We start from the raw sequence: 19,893 nt of genomic DNA on the forward strand, positions 1-19,893 counted from the left end.
AAGGTGATGTTTATGTACATGCCTACATGCAGAACAAGCAGCTTCTCCCTTGAAAACCATCCTCTTCCAAAATCGCTTTTCCTTAACAGTTGCTGAGATAATCTGTCTATGTGTGTGCACACAGAGATACATCTCTCTCTCTCTCTCTCTCTCATCTCTATCTCTCTCATCTCTATTTCTGTCTCTACCATCTCTCTCTCTCTCTCTCTCATCTCTCTCTTTCTCATCTCTCTTATCTCTCTCTGTTTCTATTTCTATCTCTATCACTATCACTATCTCTATCATCTCTGTCATCTCTATCATCTCTATCTCTTATCTCTCTATTTATTTCTATCTCTATCACTATCTCTATCATCTCTCTCTCTATCATCTCTGTCATCTCTATCATCTCTATCTCTTATCTCTCTATTTATTTCTATCTCTATCACTATCTCTATCATCTCTCTCTATCATCTCTGTCATCTCTATCTCTATCATCTCTATCTCTTATCTCTCTCTCTCTCTCTCTATCTCAGGTCCCTCTCCCTCTCCCTCTCCCTATCTCTATATCTACTGAGATAGACCCTTGGCCAACTGGAGCCATAGCACCTGCAAAACGTTGGCTTGTTAACATGAAGCCAACATTTTTGCAGACAGTTTTCACACCATTTGCATGGACCTCACCGGTCTGGTGCAGAGCAAAGTGTATTGGTATTTGTGTATTAAAAGAACAAGAGGAAGGAAGTGGTAAGAATTAGAAAAGGCGCACTCTCTCTCTCTCTCTCTCTCTTTCTCTCTTGCTGTCTTCTTCTCTTGCTTTCTCTCTCTTTTTGGAAATAGATGGCACCAAATTTTGTCCTTTTTTTGCTTGGCATTAGTAACATCTTTTCTCTTGGTAGACTATATCCAGATGTAATTCCCATTGGTTTCAGGAATTTGTCTTCTGATTTTGAATGGATAGTGTGGTTAACACAATGCACAGAAAAACACTTAGAACACTTCACTTGCCCTTTTGACTTTTCTCTTCTTTAAGAAAGCAGATTGTGGCTGATTGGTTTCAGGTCAGAATTGCTACTATATCAACAAGAGCTTTTGTCCTGGGGAAGATTCATGCAGGCCAACGAGAGACTCTGTCTCTGTGATTTTAGATTCCACAATTGTCTATTTCCTCCCCTTCCCCCTGCTCAAAAATCCAAATTCCTTAAAAAGACAGAATAAATTAAGAATGCAGAATGCATTATGTAAAAACGTCTTTGCGCCTGTGTGTGTTTTTATATACTGACAGCTGTAGTCCCCTAATGTAAGTTGCACAGTTACAATATTTTATGTTCAGAAATTACAGTCTCTGTGATACATACATTGCACTGCTTTACTGCAGAAGAATATTCTCCTGCACTGGTTTATGGCTTTATACCTGGAGAGTCAAGGCAATTTAGGTATGTCAAGTCTGTTGTAGGAATCACCGTAGAGCAACAAAAGATGAAATGTTAGGGCTTGGATGTGAAAAACAGAAATCCTTTCTCTATACGCTACTACATGCAAAAATAGCAATAGGACACCACAGTAGCAACCAGATATCACAGTAGTTGAACAAAAGTTTTACTGATAGATGTGTTAATATCAGATGATACTAGAGTAGCTGTAATGAAACTTGAAAAGATTGTAAAATATCAGGACTGAAATACCAAGGTTATGGCAGTGTTTCTCAGTGTTACTCAGCTGGCTGGGGAATTCTGGGAGTTGAAGTCCACATATCTTAAAGTTGCCAAGGGTTATGCAATAGAGTGGCAGAATTTTTCTTCATAATTATTGGAGCATTAGGAGCTGTAACAATGGAAATGTCAGAAGAGTTGACAAAATCAGAATTATTTGCCCTCACAACATTCAGTTTACAAAAAAAACAGCTTTGCCTGGAATCCTATATACAAGGTTTATCAAAAGTCAGGCCCCATAGGCCAATCACAATATGCTTAATTAATTATTCTTTTTTTCCCCCAGAGAAAACATTACTATACTTAGGAATGTTCAGAGATTATGTGTCAAATGAGGAAGGAAATGTTTAGAAGAAAATGGCAACCAGTTCAAACATTTAATGTAATTTATATAACAAATTGTGAGTGAGACCTGGCTTTATCTATGGGGACTGATTTTTGGTACACCCTGTATAGTGGTATGTGGACAATTCTTAGACTTTGAGATAAAGCTTGAATTAACCCTAAATGTGATGATGATGATGGTTATTCTTAGCCAGTGGCAGTTGAGAGCTGAAATTATTAGGCATTTTTTTGACATCAGAGGGGGAAAATTCTCTTTCAAGGGTGTTCTTATCTTCTTATGCACAGCAGGAAAAGGAAAAATGTTGGAGGAAGTTAGTTTTCACTTGGTTTGTGTTTGCCTTTAATTAAGTGCAGGCAGCAGGGACTCTGTTTTCCTATGTTTTTAACTAAAGTTGATGAATGCGTTTCTGAATCACCACACTGTTTCTGAAAGGGCTGATGACATACATACATGCTCTCATTTGAACTGATGCTAAAATTGCTTCCCGCGAGATTATAAAAGGCTCCACCAGGAATTAATTTAGAACTGATGATCTCCCTCACAAAATCCCCACCTATATAATCAAATCACTTTGCCTGACAGTGTCTGCTCATGGGATTTTCAATAGCATGCCCGTGGACACCTTTGTTGGTGTCCTTAGATTCCCTCCCCTATTTGAAAAATAGTTACTTTTAATTAAAAGAAAAAAACACACACAATGGGAAGCTGGCCTGCTTTAAATCAAAGTGCCAGATTCTACCCTTCTATTCTGATTTCAAACAATAAAGGTAGTAACCCATTGGCATTCTTAGAAAATAAAAAGAGAGCTATGAGTTCCCGGTTGCAAAACTCAGTATGGTTGCTGAACCTCAGGCTTTTTGGTAGCCCTAACAAAAATGTTTGAAAGTGTGCTCTCCTGTTTCTTCAGAGAAACAGGCCAAAGTAATCTGGAGGGATTGGGGGAGGGTTAAAACGGTTAAAAGAATGGAAGACAGCATTCTCAGTAGTTCGTCTTTTGGTAAATAGGTGGGCTTAGCAATTAATGGCTCTGTCCATCACGGCTGCCATTTTGTGGAATCATTGAATCCTTGAGTTGGCCACAGAGTCCAACCGAACAGAGGCATGATGGTGATTGTGGCATTGTGATCGAAGCCCTGTCCCTTTGTATGTGTGTGTGAGACATCAATACATACAAAATGGGTAGGGCTTCAACAGTATCACAACTGTTATCTTACCTGGTTAGATGGCCCCCTGAGACGCCAGTGGGGGCCCACCACCCATCTTGATAATCGGTTCCTCTGCTGAATGCTTTTACTATTAAGTTTTTTTCTAACATTCAGTCAGAATGGCCTTCCTGCAACTTAAAATCATTCTTCTGTCCTTCTTAAGGTGTGGTACGGTACTCATGGTGGGGTCTGGTCAAGGCAGAATAGAGTAGAATGATTACTTCCTGTGATTTGGAAATTATGCTTCTGTTGATACAGCCTGAAACTGCATTTTCCTTTTTTGCAGCTATATCACACTGCTGGCTCATATTCATTGCAACCTTCTGTTTCAAGACCTTTTCCTTCCATCCCTTCCTTCCCAAAGAGATTTAAATGGCCACTCAACTCTCATACACGGCCGCTAGCTTAATTAGCACATCTTGGTGTATACTGTGAAATAATTTGCTAAAGTCAGTGCTACATCCTTGCACAGGGTGCAATCTTGAGTTTCTTTCTCACCCCCTCCTCTCTTTCAGGGCTAAGCTGATGTAGCCTGATTAATGTAACCATCCTTGCATTCCTTCTTCAGGGTTATCTCAGTATTTCCTACAGCATTCAAGCCCAACACTTTGGGAAAGTATCATATTGGGAAAGGCTAGAATAGATTGTGTGATGCTAGATTAACAAATAACCTGATTATATTATATACAGTAGTTCTGTTCTGTTCTGTTCTGTTCGGCAGCTTCTTACTAATAGGCAGAAGGACCTAAACCCAGTCTCTGGGATCTTCAGATAGGGCTGAGAATGACTTCTGCCTGAACTTGGGTGATCAGTACAGACTATACTGGGTTAGTTGGAACCATGATGTGAATCACTGGCTTGATTTGGGCATCACAGTTAGCCATAATGTGGCTGCCAGCTTTTGACATGAATCTAGTCATTGTGCCTTAGGGCAATGTGTGAATCTATTATTTCTACCCAGGATTTATAGACTGTGCACCCCTCACAATAGACTGGGTGCACATATGAAATAAGGAGGAGCTACCTTTGTACATATAACGCTAATCAATTTGATGTGATTTAATTTATTAGATTTAAGATGGCTGCCCGCTCCAGAAGACTCTGGGTGGCTTACAGAATCCATAAAAAGAGTAAAAACAATTAAAACAAAACCCACAAAAGCAGGCAGCCTGGACTCAAACTACTAGAACAACAAACAGTACAAAAAAACTCAATACAACATAATTATAAATACAAATAGAACATTCAGATTTTTATCAGCTTAAGCTTCTTTGTGATAGGATGAGCTGGTAATTTAATTTTAAATTGAATCATGCGTATTTTCTAATAAACCAATTGCTGCAATAAAAGTCTCCTTGTTTTCAGAATGATGCTATTTATTTATCTGCCCGAGTACCTAGCATTTCCTTGGGTCAGAGACCAAGTCTAGCCATGTTAATATTCCAGCACTAGGCAAAAGAAAAAGAAATAGAGCCCATCTCTACCAAAAGAAAGAAATAAAACCCCAAAATAGAATATGGAAAGGTACACATCATGTCTGGCTGGTCTTTCCCTTTTTGGTAAATGTGACTCAAATACATTGGTTTTTCTCCAGTCTACACTATATATACACTTTTGGGGGAGGATTGTTTTGAGTTGCTCACCTAATATGAGAGATGAGATCCTTTTCAGGATCCCTATTTGCAATGTCTTTCTTTTTTTTCCATTGCTGTCCTTAACTCTTGATATGTATCCTCTTTGTCCCAAGAAGCAAAAATCAAGGACAAAAGCTTGGCCTTTGACAAAAGTAGTTTGCCTTTTTTCCAGGATGTTATTCCCATGTCTCAGTCTACCTTACAGCCTTGCTGTTTCCCGCATCTGTACTAATTGAATCTGACCCTGCATAACCTTTTCAGATTAGGGAGGATTGACTGGGTGCTGTCTGATCCTGCTATCTAAAAAGCAAGCAAAATCTTCCATCTATTTGCAATTAAAAAATCCTAGTTAGCTTTGCTAATGTTTTTAATTTGCAGAGAAGGGGCTTTTTTAAAACAGAACAAAACCTTGGGAAATACTCAAATTCACTGTTTATTTCTGTGAAATCTCTTTATAAGAAGGACAGCTTACACACAAAGAGGAATCAACAACAAATAGCAATCCAAATCTGAAGTAGTCTTACTAGCCAGTTAAGCACAGTAACATTCTTTAGAAAAGCAATTATCATGGAAAAGGCTGCTGAAATATTGGAGTGCAAAAATTTTTCCTGTGAAGGAAAAAGGAAGATGAAATTTTAGATGAATATAGGCCATTCTACAACTTGCTGCTTGTAGATACTATAGCTAGGGGCAGGTAACCTGTGTTAGAAAACTGCTTTGGGTAATTTCCAATTTACAGTAATTTGCACCTAGCACACTCCCAGTCAACCCATCCAGGTCACATCAAGTACACACAGCACTCAGTTAAGCAAGCAAAAATAAAGTTTGATGATTATATATTAAACATCAGCATATTTTGATAGTAAACCGCCCAGAGTCCCCTTTTCAGGGGAGATGGGCGGTGATGGAAATTTGAAAAATAAATAAATAAATAAGAAAAAAATGTTGACTGGCAACATGAGATCAAAGAGAGATAAAAGGGAGACAATGAGGGAAGAGGACTTAATAGCAATGATCTGTATTGTCTGTCTGTCTGTCTATCTAAAAGCATTGAGCCTTCTTGGGAGCCACTAGAAATAATTCTGGGGGTAATTAACTTAGAAAGTCCCAAAGGCAATGGCCTTTGCTTTTTCCAGCTGTAACCCTTTTATGTACATAACAGTATCAGAACAGAGGTGGAAAGTAGAGCACCAAGTGATCCCTGCTCTATTCCAGATCATGAAAGAAACAATTTGATGGACGGGGTGATGTATCCAACAATCTGTGTCTCTCTATCGCTGAACTGCAGCTCACACATTCCTCATCACTGGCCATGCTTCCTAGTGATGCTGAATCTAGCTTCTCCATCTCTTCCCTCCAAAACATCAGTTTATTGCCTTTGGACATGTGGCTGGGAATGGTAGCAATACATCTGCAGGGCAGAGGATAGCAACAGCTATTTGTCTTTATTTAGAACCTACAAAGAGACCTATAGGTATCCAAATGACATTCTGCTGCTTAATACAGAGAATTCCCAAACTCATCCGTTGCCTTCAGAGAGTCATAGAGCTATCTGTGCCAGGCACTGGAATAGTATGGTGGCTCATGGCTCACCTAGCATGCTGGTTGGAGAATTCTGGGAGTTGAAGTCCACACATCTGAAAGTTGCCTAGGTTGAGAAATGCTGCTCTATACCATGACTATGGCAGGGCAAATAACCCCTTTAAATGGACATGAGGAAGGAAGAGATGGCTTTCTATCTTGTGGAATGAGATCTATGTTTTCTACCACAGGAACTTAGCATGCAACTTTTCTGCAACTTGCACTTGGCCTTTAAATGGCCACATACGAAACAATAGAGTGAAATTTAAATCAAATTAACCAAGTGCAAGTTACATGATTATTTGGAATGTATTTAATAATTTATCCCTTTGGTTACATTAAAAATTATAATTTGGCGCAGCTTCTGGAAAATGTTTGTAAGGGGGTGCTGCATGCAGTTTTAAAGTCAGAGCTTGTACCTTCCCTGTCCTAGATTCTTGATGAAGATTACCTTCAAACAGACACAAAAGATTTGCTTATATTTTCAGGAATTTCTGAGCCCTTTGTTACCAAAATCCAGTCCTGATTTAAATGTCTGCTTTCCTTCCCCCCCCCTCCCCAATTTTGTTTGTTTCAGCAGTTAGAGAAAGGGGGGGGGTGTTAACTGTTGCTATCTTGGCAAATGGCATCACTTGGCTGATCTCAAAATAGCTAAGATGGGTTGGACTTAGTATTTCAATGGAAGACTACTAGAAAATTCCAAAGCTCTAGCCTAGAATGGGAAGTCGAAAAGTCCTGGAAGAAGGCAGTGACCAACTACTTGTTGCCAAGAAAAATATATGGATGCTTCTGTTTGATAGCCAGCAATCAAGATCAACTCATGGGATTCTTTCAAAACCTTGTTAATGTACTGTAGGTCAGCAGGTTCCTACCAGGAGGTCCTAGTCCACTTTCAAGTTTTTTTTCCACCCTTGCTTTGAATCATCACCATCCACCTGTTTGCAGTTATCCCTGTGTAAACTTTAATGTTGTGTACTGCTTTGAGATATTTCTCATGACAGGCTTAGAATCAGCTATGTAACCTGGAAATAATGATTTTAAGGAGGGCCTAGCATATCAAGATATTGGATTTTTAAAGTAGTCATTTTCATTCTGAAGAGTGTTCCTTCCCTTGAGGAGGATCCAAGGCTGGCTGTTCTCCAAAACTGATGCCCCCCAAAGTCCTCTTTGCATATAACATGGGAGGGTTTTCAGTAAGAACGTCATATATATATATTTATCATTCAGAATTAAAAGACCATTTAGAATACTTTATAAAAGTTATTTTTCGTAACAGACAACTTAATCCAGTGCAAGCCAAAGAGAGAAAAGTGACTTTATGAATCAGAAACCACAAACTCTTATGCTTGTTTAATGAAGAAGTCCACATCTTTGTGGATGAGTCCATTCTGTTAGCACATGCATAGAACTGTATACCAAGTTAGTGAAGTTATTTGTACAAGTAAAACTTGCAGGCTTCTCCCCCTTTTTCCCCCTAAAATCATACAAAGGATGTGAAACATTTTTTGGCCTTTTGTATATTTAATGCTAGATCTGTGAAAACAAAATGGGTTCAAAGACTGTGTGTCTGGTGGGTTCCTCTTCATTAACCATGCTGTGGAAAGCTGCCAGCCAATCTAGAAATTGCATATGGTCTTTTTCTGGGGAGGGGGTAGGTAGTGACGATGGTGGATTAATCTAGGCAGAGATACCTCCTGCTGACTGTTAAACTAGAGAACAAAGAAAAATAAACTTTTTTTTTAACCATCGATGCTATTAGCTTAATGTTTCTGTTCTCTGATCTCCTTGCTCTGTTTGCTTTGTACAGTTTAATCAAGTTTTTTTTTTAATATGTGGACCAAGTAATTGAAAACAAATTTACCGTGTCTTAGACCATCAAGTTCCCTTTCAGCTAGATGGCTGGCTATGCGGTAGATTCGTCTGCTTTCAATTTTCAGTGATGTGAGAAATGTAGAATGGCTTGATTTGTAATTGTGAGTGTTAATAATGAAAGAGATATTCTCTGGTCTGGAGTCCGCACAGGAATTCTGGCTCTGTTATGCTTCACGTAACAAAATCCAATTCAAAACCCTGCTGTTATTCTTTACTGAAAATTTTTATGCTTAGCTCGCTTTTTAAATAAACCAAGGGCTCCTTTTACTTCCTCCAAACATATGCTGCATACAGGATACATAAATATTTGCATAAAGAAAGATTGCCATGAACATTTTGAAAACTTGTTTGCTTAAACACATATTTCAGTTGATAAATTTTTGCTTCTGCCTGTCACCGTCAGTGTCAAAACAGTAGGAAACAGTTTATAATCCAAACATGTATTTTATGGAGTGCTCCGTTTCATTTGGGGGGATTTGGGATGTATGTCTTCAAATTTTTTTATCTGATTGTAGATAATCATTTGGTGCAAAACTGAAAATCCAAAGGTTTGGGGATTTTTTGTTGTTTTGCTGTGGCAGTTGCACACTGGAGTTTTCAGAGAGTTTAAAGGAAAAGTATAGTAAGGTAGATAGAGAATATATCAAAAGGTAGTCCCTGTGTTTTAACTCTATCAGAACTGAGAACTTCTCTGTTCTTGGTCAGACAGGCTCAGGTTTTGTACAGCTGCTGTGCTTCCAAGGCTAGCAAGTGGCTTTCTGGCTTCTGATGTGTGGCTTAGCACAGCATTTTCCCCCTCCCCATCCACTTCTGTCATTCACATCTTGGCTGAAAGGCTTTTCAAGAAGTTTTGAGGGAGGCAATCAGAAGAAGGCTAAGACTTTGAGGTGCTTCTGACATCAATGAGAGGTGGGACTGGGTGCACCATTCTGAGTTCCTTAGAGAAAGGAGACATTAAAGGTGATTTATGCTAGCCTAAAACATACAGTTAGCTAGGTGGATCAAAGATATATATGTTAGGGCTGTGTAAATCATTCCATGGAGGCACTTTTCTCTACATCTGCTTCCAAAGTAGCCACAGCTGCTCAGAAACCTGGTGTGACTGTTTTGAGGCCCTCCTGTGTTCTTCTGGGCATGGTTGGGCATATGTAGGAGACATTACTGCCCAGTTGCAGGCCTAGAAACCTTGGGACAGCTTCTAGACAATTGTGCCAAGCTTTCAAGAAGCTATAGCTGTTTTGCAGCTTTAAGGAATAGATTTCCACTGTGCTTTCCCAGGATCATAGCCGCACATTAAGGAAAGGTTGAACTTCTTCCTAATGTTCTGCTTTGTTGTTTGTTTGGGTAGGTTTGGGTTTTTGTTTTGTCACACTGGCAGTGGATTTTAAGGTTGTGAGTCCTGCACATTCACTCAACTGCAAAGTGACATTTTAAATAAGAGACACCCCTCCTAGACAACCTCAGCTTCCCCCAAGAGGGTTTGCATTTTTCCTGTCCTGGGATTGTACTTGGAGGGAGACAATATTCAGCTCCGTAATGGTGTACCTTTTTCTGTGATTGACCTGTGCTTCCTCTTCCTCTGTTTCTGAGCTTCACGCAAAGGATGGGTGCGAGCATTTCCTGTCATTTCTCAAAACCTGGGAGAGACAGGAAGCACAAGTTACTTGTGCATCCTCTCAAACCATTTCTACAGAGTATGCAAAGTGTGACTGCATTTCATGGTAGATCTACAGCAAAACTCATTGCACTCCAGTATGAAATAACATGATAGCTATATGTAACCCTGCTTTGCAGGGCTGGCTTCATATTTGAATGGGAGGTCTTAGCAAAAGGTCTCCTGTGGGTCCCTCCTATGCTGCCAAATGAACATGGTATACTGAAGAGCAGCAGTGAGAGGTTGTTGAAGTAAGCAGTAGGCAGTTGGGTTTGTCAAGTAGATCAGCTGCACACTATTTCAGAGCAGTGTCACATCAGGGACTTTGTGGAAAGGCAGCTTCTGCTGAGTATAGATCAAGGCCAAGGGAGAGGGAAAAAATCACTTCAGAGCCTGGCACAGATGTCAGGATAGACTTCACTGAGATCCAAATAGTTAGTCAGAGTTGTTGCCTACTATTGTTGGACAACATGTTCCACAGGACAAACTATTTATGTAAAGTAATAGAACACCACAGTGCTTGAAAGCGTTTTAGGTTTCATGCATCAGCCTTTGGTATGGAGTTGAATTTGTACATACGTATGGTTTGTAGGTGCATTTTGAATGGAGCCTGTGTCACAAAGCAATCAGTATGTCCTTTGCTGGGCCTCCATAACTTAGAATCGTTAAACTGAATACATTACCTACATTTTGAAATGTGGGCTGTTGGGTACTTGACATATCCATCTCCACTCCAAGACTGTTTTTGAATTCTCTGGAGGGAAAAACAAACAAAACAAACAAACAAAAAACTATGATTGAATGGGGTGTTCGGGGCTCGATTTGTGACTAGGTTTTGCAACTGTAATGTTATCTTTAGCTACTTTTTACTGCAGCTTCATTTTCTTGCATTATAAGTTGCAGCTACTTTTTCTATGCACGAACCTCATTTACTTATAGGTTGGTTTTCATGAAAAATATAAACGTCTCTTCTCTTTTTCTCTGGACAGACATGTGCAATATGGTTTGTGTGTGTGTTGTATTTTTTATGTATTACACCCACACATATAATTATATACACGCACACACACACTTCCTTGGATTTGATCTAATCATGATTACAGATTATTTCTTCTACTGCTAGATTATTTCCAGCTATTGAAAAGCAGGAAATGCTCTGTAAACTGGAAATGTAAACTACCAAAAACTTTGGCTAAGCATTCAATTGATGCCTTACCTATTGAAATTAAGCCTTCAGAGTTAGCTTTGAAGTTCTTCCTTGCATGTTATAAGGAAGATTGTAGACATCCTGTCTTGGAAGTGTTTTGCTGTTGTTGTTGTTGTTTTGCCAGAGAGGAAGAAGGAGCTGCCATTTTCCTCAGAACGTCACTCAAGAGAGATTCAGTTCTTCAGATGACAACCCAGCACTCATTTATGAGAATTCAACTTCTGCTTCATGTAGTGACCCTTTCCAAATGACTTTGTGCAGTGATTTTTGTGAGAATATTTTCATTCTGACTTAGGGCTTGTCAACACTAGCCCTACTCACCATTTCTAGAGAATATGTCTCAGATCAACTTTTAGTTTATCCCCAGCCCAATGCGGAGGCAGCTTACATGACTTCAGCAGTTCAGTCTTAACATGTTTTTCCTTTCCTCCTGTCTCAGGTCTTGCCATTTGCACATTTAGTGATGCCTCACTGATGGCACGGGTGATGATGCAGTCTGGCACTGAGATCTGTGGGCTCTCATTGGCCATTTCCCAATGCTATCCCCTCCCCTCTGGTCATTGGACAGTGCCTTCTGTGGCCATTTTGGCTTGGGCTGCAGAAGAGACAAGGAATCTGGCTTTTGTAGGGGCATTATGCAGGATCTTTATATACATTAGTCTAACACAGTGTTTTTCAAACTTGGCAACTTTAAGATGTGTGGACATCAACTCCCAGAATTCCCCAGCCAACCATGCTGGGTGGGGAATTCTGGGAGTTGAAGTCCACACGTCTTAAAGTTGCCAAGATTGAGAAACAGTGTGTCAGAGCCAGGCCAAGAACCACGCTGAGTCAGTGTCTTCCAATTTTGGTTCTTTATTGTTCTCACTGTATAGACAGAATCTTGCCAGACTAAAGCTACTCTAACTAACCCAAGCACAAACAACCTGAGAGACGCTAGGGCGGGACCACCTTTAGTCTCTTTGCTTTCCCACCAAAAGCTCCCGGACTACTGAGAGTTCTCTTATCTCCCTGGAATGCGCTCCCTCCTTCCTGAGAGCTAGCGGCAGCACCGAAATCTACCACACGCTGGTCTAACATTATTCTGGAAGACTGTTAACACATGTTAGTGATCACTTGAAAGAGTGGTAAACCTTTGTTTAAAAAACAGGACTAGCAGTCTATATAGCCAGGTAGGTTTAAACCAGGAAAGAGAGGTGGGTCCTATCAGCTATAAGTTATTCTGTCTAAAATAAAGGCATTACAGCATTACATCTGCTGACAAGGATTTTCACATGCTCATCCTTTTTACTGGTCTTATTACTTGTCAGAGTAATAGGAACAGGACCATTTTGCATGTGCTACTGGATAGTTCTGGGTTCTGTTGGCCATGGCCACTTGTAGCACTTACAGACTTGAAACATTTGGTAGCAAAGTTGAAATAAGAGTTCTGCCAGTTTTCCTTCTAGCCTTAGTCTACAGTCATACAGAAGGACTGACCTGTATCCACAAATAGTCTGACAAGTCTGTGTGCCCAGGATGAAGTGGAAAGGAACTATCTCAGTGTGCCATGTGAACTTCACCCCACACCCTTTTCCACTCACTCCCTGTTAGCCAGGCTGTCTTTTAAATTAGGCCTGTAAACCTGTGTTCAGAAATAGCTCAACAATTGGTTACCAGTGCAAAGCACTCTATGCTGGCAACTTATCACATGTGCAACTTGAAAAGTAGTTACAACCTCTGTCTCAAGCCTCTACCCATACTTGCCCAAACCCATGAGTGGTGTCAGCCCAACAAGGCAGACCAGACTAAGAAACCAATGCCATATAGGTCAGGACTATTTTTATTGTAACAACTATAGTAACAGAAGCTTGCAAGTCTGAATGTGCTTCCCCTTCCTCACTTTATCTTTGTGTGAAGTAGGGAGGGGCTTGTCTGAGATGTTTTCTCAAATTATTTTCTTAGCCCAGGCTCAAGCTCCTCTTATCTGACTGTTGCTTTGGTGGTGGCTCTTCCTCCTGTCCTTCAAGGCCATTTCCTATGCCATCTACAGTTGGTGGTAGTTGTCCTAACAGTCAGAAATCACGCTGAGACGAGGAGTAGGTCTCTAGTGTTTATTACTGCTACGTTAAACAGAATCCTAACAAACTGAAGAAGCGTGGGAAAAACCCAGACAGATAAACCCCAAAAGTTAAGGCGAGTCTGTTCTGTGTCTCTTTGAATGGCTGCTTAATTCCTCAGTACTACGCATGCGTTTTCCCCCCTGGATAGAGGCCCCCTCCTGCTCGCCATCAGTGCTCATGACATCACCCTCCCCTCCAGATTCACATTCCATTTCAGCCCCCTCCCTTCTAGAGGCTTGATAAGAGTCTATGTCTCCTTCTAAGCTCCCATGGGAACTGGGCAACGATGGAAAGTCTTCAAAGAAAAACTCCTCCAAGGACGAATCAGTGTTGCTCTCCAGGTCTGATAACTCTTCTGGCCCAGGTGGCTGCTGCTGGAACCGGTTGTGGGTTAATCGGAGCTGGTTGTTGTAACTGCTGTAGCATGGCAGCTTGTAATGTGTTGATCTGGAGATCTACTTGTTGTTGGTGTTGTTGCAGGGCTGCTGCCAATTGTTGGATGGCTTGCCGAATTTCCTGGTTTTCTGAAGACATTTTCCAAATGTCTCTCCTTTATTTTTCTTTGTTCCTCCCTCTTTCGATGGGAGTAGGAGTTTGTTAGGATTGATGTCCTAACAGTCAGGAATCACGCTGAGACGAGGAGTAGGTCTCTAGTGTTTATTACTGCTACATTAAACAGAATCCTAACAAACTGAAGAAGCGTGGGAAAAACCCAGACAGATAAACCCCGAAAGTTAAGGCGAGTCTGATCTGTGTCTCTTTGAATGGCTGCTTAATTCCTCAGTACTGTGCATGCGTTTTCCCCCCTGGATAGAGGCCCCCTCCTGCTCACCATCAGTACTCATGACAGGAGTTTTGCTCATCAGCTGGTGTTGCTGGATGAGAGGGAAAACAAAACCAGGAGACTCTACCAATTGCTGCTGTTAAATTGTCCCAAGGTAAAGCTGTAAGGATGAGATGGCATGAAGGCCTTGTTATAGATGCAGATTGGAGCAGCCATGGTATCCTTCTGGACAGGCTGTCAGAGTTGGGGTGTGGGGGCACTGTATTACAGTGGTTCCATTTAGAAGATGGCCATTTCCAGAACCTAGTGCTGGGCGAGTACTCTTCAACCATGGTGGTTGAGTTGGGTTATGGGGTCCCTCAGGAGTCCCCTGCTTTTTAACATCTACATGAAATTGCTGAAAGAAGTCATCAGAGGATGGGCTGAGATGCCATCAATATGTGGATGACAGCCAGCTCTACTTCTTCTTTTCATCTAACATGGTTGAGGTGGTTGCGTTCTGAACCAGTGCTTGAGTGGGGTAACGGACTGGATGAGGGCCAGTAAACTGAGACTCAGTCCAAACAAGACAGAAATGCTCTTTATGGGTGCTGCATCTGTCCAGCTGAGTGGTGCCTGCTGGTCCTGGAGGGGTCTGCACTTGCCCTAAAGGAGCAGGTTTGCAAGTTGGGGGGTGCTCCCAGGTCCATCATTGTCACTAGAGGCCCAGGTGGCCTTAGTGGCATAGAGTGCCTTTTATTAGCTTCAGCTGATTTCCGCTTGTGACCTTACCTGGACAAAGACATCCTTGTAACTGTTTCCATGCTCTGGTAACTTTCCAGTTTAATGATTGCAATGCATTGTTCATAATGCTGCCTTTGAAAATGGTCCAGAAACTTCAGCTAGTTCAGAATTGAGTGGTTAGCCTGCTTACCGGGACTGGCCAATATGAACATATTAGGCCAGTTCTTTGTCATCTACACTGGCTGCCAGGCTGTTTCCAGACCCCATTCATAGTGCAGCTTTTGACCTTTAACTTCAACAGCTTAGGACCAGATTACCTGAAGAAGCACCTTCTCCTATATGTACCTACCCAGACCTTAAGATCATCTAATGAGGCCCTTCCTCTGGGCCCCCTTACAAAAGAAAGTAAGATGGGTCTCTACAAGGGGAAGAGCTTTTTTGGTGGTGGCACCCCATTTATGGAATTCCCCCCCAGAGACTCTTGACTGGCCTCCACATTAGCATCATTTTGATGGCAGGTGACCATCTTCCTATTTTCCCAATCTTCTTAACTGGCTTTTAGTTGTATCTTAATTGTATTTGAATTTATATTGTTTTGGTTTTTGAATAACTGCCTAGTTTATATGATGTTTGTAAACTGCCCAGAGAGCTTCAGCTACTGGGTGGTTTAAAAAATGTAAATAAATAATAAATAGCTTTCCTGCTGACTTGAGCACTGGAGGAATACTCAATAATGTGGTTGAATACGCAACAATGTGGTTGTGACAAAGAGCCCATAATGAAGACTGGGAATATTCATCAAGATCTAAGATGGCTATAGTCTGATTGATTTTGGTTCCTTTTAAGATGAGCAAAATGTCTTTGATTAATGAATTGTATCAATTAATGGACTAAGTATTGCAGTCCTAGCTTTTCTCTCTCTTTTTCAATATTTACTGATGCTTTCACTTTCACCAATGCTTAGACTCTTGTGTTTAATAGTCTTAATAATTCTTTGTACATGTGGGGTTTTTTTTTACTCTTAATAGGGAAGTTACAACTACTTTCTTTCCCCCTTTGATCCTATGACTTTACTCTCTCTCTCTGACACAGAGATACATAAACATACACATATTTAGTGTAGAGGTGTCAGTCTCCTCTGAGCATGAGGAATCTAGAGAGCTAATTTTTCTTTGAAAGACATTTTAAAAATGGTTGATGGTTCTGTATAGTTCAATAGATTACATTCCGATTATGAAGATGCTTAAAATAATTGCAAACATATTACTGAGTAATATAAGGTTGGAAACTTCAAAACAGCATACTGTACTCCTGTTAGAACTATCAAATATCATATTTTTGGAAAATAATCAGCTATTTTATGGGGAATAGTCATATTTCAGCCTTGCAAAATAAAGCCACAAGAGATAATATTATTGCTCAGTATTCATCACTAGTCAATTTATCCATATTCTTTGTATGCACAACTATTTTAGCCTGAGGGATAAGAAAGGAATCATCTCTCTTTTAGTTATAAAAGTTTCCTGTCTGTTTATCTTGAGGTGATCCTCACTCACCACAGGGGATAAGATGAGCATCTATTTATAAGTGTTTCATGTTCTTTATCTGGCAATGCTAAAATATTTATATTTGTTGCTCTATTTGTTGTTGAGATAATGGTGTAAATTGTTTGTTCTCTTGCCAGCTTCATGGTTATATGGACCACAAGCCGCTGGGCCTTCAGATCTTCATTGGAACAGCAGATGAGCGGATTCTTAAACCACATGCTTTTTACCAAGTCCATCGCATCACGGGGAAAACAGTCACTACCACGAGCTTTGAGAAAATCATTGGTAACACCAAAGTGCTGGAAATCCCTCTGGAGCCAAAAAACAACATGAAAGCAACGTAAGGGTTTTATACTAGAAAATGTTGTAAGACAGCAACAGAGGAAAACTTAAAATTCTTAGTGTAAAAAACGCCTGTATTTAATTTGCAGAGAAAACTCTCAAGTGTAAACCCACTTTGCTTCACAATGTAATTTTACTATGGCATATAGCTCAGTGACAGAATACTTCAGGTGAATGCAGGAAGTGTCTTCTTCAATCTCTTACAGAGGTTGCACATTAGGGGAAAGACCTTTTTCTGCTGGAGATCTTGTTAGCAGAACAGACACATGATTCCTGCACCATTTTTGATTGAAATCACAGCTGTCAATTCTCCTGGAAGCTCCTATTTCTCAAGGCCTGTAACTTTAGAGTCTTTTAGTGCCAACCCCTGATCATTAGATGCTCTAATTTCTGCACCAGGAGGACTTCCTGATTTGCCAGTCCTTGGAAGAACAGGACCTTTCAATAAATCAGCCTCTTCCCAAAATTTGAAATTAGCATCTGAACTGACTTCTCTTCCTCTTAGGCTTTGAACTGATATGAGCATCAGATACTCTAGTCTCTGTACTGAGCATTCACATTGGGAGGGAGGGAGGGAGGGAGGGAGGGAGCAACAGTATGGCTAGACTAGTAATCCCACTTGCCCAAGTCGTTGTTGCAAATGTGGAGAGTGTATGTAGCTCAGAGTTGAACTGTTGGTTCTTGATAGTCTAGAAACAAAATGTCTACAAGAAGAAAACTAAGCTCAGAGAATATCAAGACCCCAGTGAATAATTGTCCCAGGCATGACACTTGATAGGAAAGACATTGTCAGCTGCTTGAAACTGAAAGCTCGCTGCAAAATATTGCCTAGAATAATGGAGGCTTACAGATTTAGGAATGTTTGTATCTGATTTCCGGATTAGGACTATATAAAGTATTTCATGAATAACCCAGCTGGAATTACATGCGCTTCCTGCTTGGGAGCCATTGTTTGATTCATAGGTTTGTAAACTGACAGAGATAAGTGGGAACACATACTCTTGCAGAGATGCAATGATCCATTTACTCTGGGGGAAGGCAGAGAATCAGCCAGCCCCTTGGTGAGACTGCACAGAAAGCTAGGCATACATGGACCATTAAATCTATAGTTGTAATCAGAGAGACAAAAAACAGACATTAATTTCAGGAGTGGGGGTGTTTACCTTGCAAATGCAGTTGGGAGTAAAAGTACTGATCTCACTGGATAAAGGTTATTCAAGTATTTGTTTACTCCATAGCATTGACTGCGCAGGAATTCTCAAGCTGAGGAATGCAGACATTGAATTACGGAAAGGAGAAACAGATATTGGCCGAAAGAACACTCGTGTGCGATTGGTGTTCCGTGTGCATATCCCTGAATCCAGTGGCCGGATAGTGTCTTTGCAAATTGCATCCAACCCCATTGAGTGCTGTAAGTCATATTTTTCCAGTAACTTCGTTATTTTCAGTAACATTGTTTCTGAAACCCATAAGCTTTATAGGACTAAAATAATCTGGAAAACTGTCTAACCTCTTGCCAAAGGCAAACACCACTCTCTTTGTTTCCTGGGTGTTAATCCTTAGTTAACTAATTTAAGGGCTTGAGCTTTGATCCTGTTCTATGCATACTTATTTCTCTGGGACTCTCTTCTGAACTTGAAGGTGAAGTTGCGTATCACACCATTAACAATGCTGCAAATTTGTTGACTTAGAAGTGAACACCCAAAAGGTAGCAGGATTCTTCCAGAGGGAACAGTCTGATATTGTGTACATGCTTCTAAGATTGCCTGATTACTAAAAAAATCGGGAGTTTTATAATTCTCACTGTGAATGCATCTTATGCTTCCAGGCAGTTGTCCAAGAGATGTTAGGATAAGCTATAGTTCAATGGGACAAAAGGGATGCAAGCTGGGGAAGAGGGATTTTCACTAAACATATCTAACTAATACAGAACGCATACTGTACTCGCCCATCATGTTTTCTATGGGGAAAATGTTCTTGGCTTACTTGTAGGCGGGCATCCTCTTAAATGTGCCAGTGTGTCTTCCCTCTAGGTAGGGAGATGGTACAAACATTTACGGGTCCTCACCATGAGATGGGTTGAGACCTGTGGCATAGCCTCCCTTCTGGCAGCTCAAAGGAGACTTAGTCATTTTTGGAGAGTCTGTCCTTGTGACTACCTTTTCTCATCCTGCAGTGCTTTTTGTTAGTAACTTGAGCTTTCTCAGTGGTTTGGGGATTTCATAGTCATAACGAACCTTTTACATCTTTTATTGTATGACTCATATTAGTGTACAAAGCCTTGTTGTAACAATAAACTGCTTGAGAAAGGAGGCTTTGAAAGATCTACTCTGTGGTTTTTGATCGTAGTAGAATGCTTTCCCTAAGACACATCTGTATTGGAGTTGCACCCTGCTAAAAATGGTGTTAGGTTTGCAACTGAAGCATCTGGAAAAGTTTAATTATTAATTGTTGGGGCTTGCTTTTTTGGATCAGGACAAGGTCCACATACTTCTGTGTTCTTTTTCTGTTGCATCTTGATACATAAATCTATAAGTGTACTGGTGGCAGTCTGTTACTGCTTATGTTTTGCATGTAGTATCAAAGTTACGTTGCCTCTTTCCACGGGGATTTCCTTTAGTTAATCTGCCTGTTGACTGTAAATTGTATGAGGAATTTAACCATTTCTTAAAATACAACGCATACCCTAACTTATAACCTTGGCCCCATTTGGGCAATTCTTTGATTGAGCATTCCATAAAGTACTCATGGTTTAATACTCTCAGTATGTACTCAGTATCTTGGTGCTTTGCCTGACATTCTTTTTTTTTCAATTTATTTATATTTATTAAGAATTTTATATAAAGTAAATGACAAATCTAAAGAAAACAAAAGAAAAGAAAGAAAAAGGAAACTAAAGTTATGAAATATAGTGACTTTTGACCTTCTTTTCAACAGATAATTACAATCTTATAATCCCTCCTTTCTCTTAGATATTATCCTTCAGCCACATCTTTTTAAATCTTCAAACCATAAATCATCATATCATTTTCTCTTCTTTCAGATTTCCAGTCTTTCAGAAAAGTTTTTGTTGTTTTTTTCTCTGTTCAAAACAGGCCAGTTTTGCAGTCTCAGAAAATTCTGAACAATTTCACAATCCATTCCTCCACTGTGGGAGTTTCGTTATTCTTCCATCGTTTTCTTGGTTGTTCCTGCAGATATAAAT

At 40.3% G+C, this 19,893-nt stretch overlaps 1 protein-coding gene across 1 annotated transcript in view; it reads left to right on the forward strand.

Annotated features, from left to right (window-relative positions):
* Nucleotides 1-19,893, forward strand: part of NFATC2 (nuclear factor of activated T cells 2) — a 148,426-nt gene that overhangs the window by 29,041 nt on the left and 99,492 nt on the right. Inside the window, exons 4-5 of the mRNA XM_063300047.1 lie at nucleotides 16,484-16,686; nucleotides 17,927-18,099. Of these exons, the coding sequence (XP_063156117.1) occupies nucleotides 16,484-16,686; nucleotides 17,927-18,099 (376 nt within the window). The remainder of the gene's footprint in view (nucleotides 1-16,483; nucleotides 16,687-17,926; nucleotides 18,100-19,893) is intronic.

The sequence above is a fragment of the Candoia aspera genome, chromosome 3, assembly GCF_035149785.1.
Source record: "Candoia aspera isolate rCanAsp1 chromosome 3, rCanAsp1.hap2, whole genome shotgun sequence".
Classification (NCBI taxonomy): Eukaryota; Metazoa; Chordata; class Lepidosauria; order Squamata; family Boidae; genus Candoia; species Candoia aspera.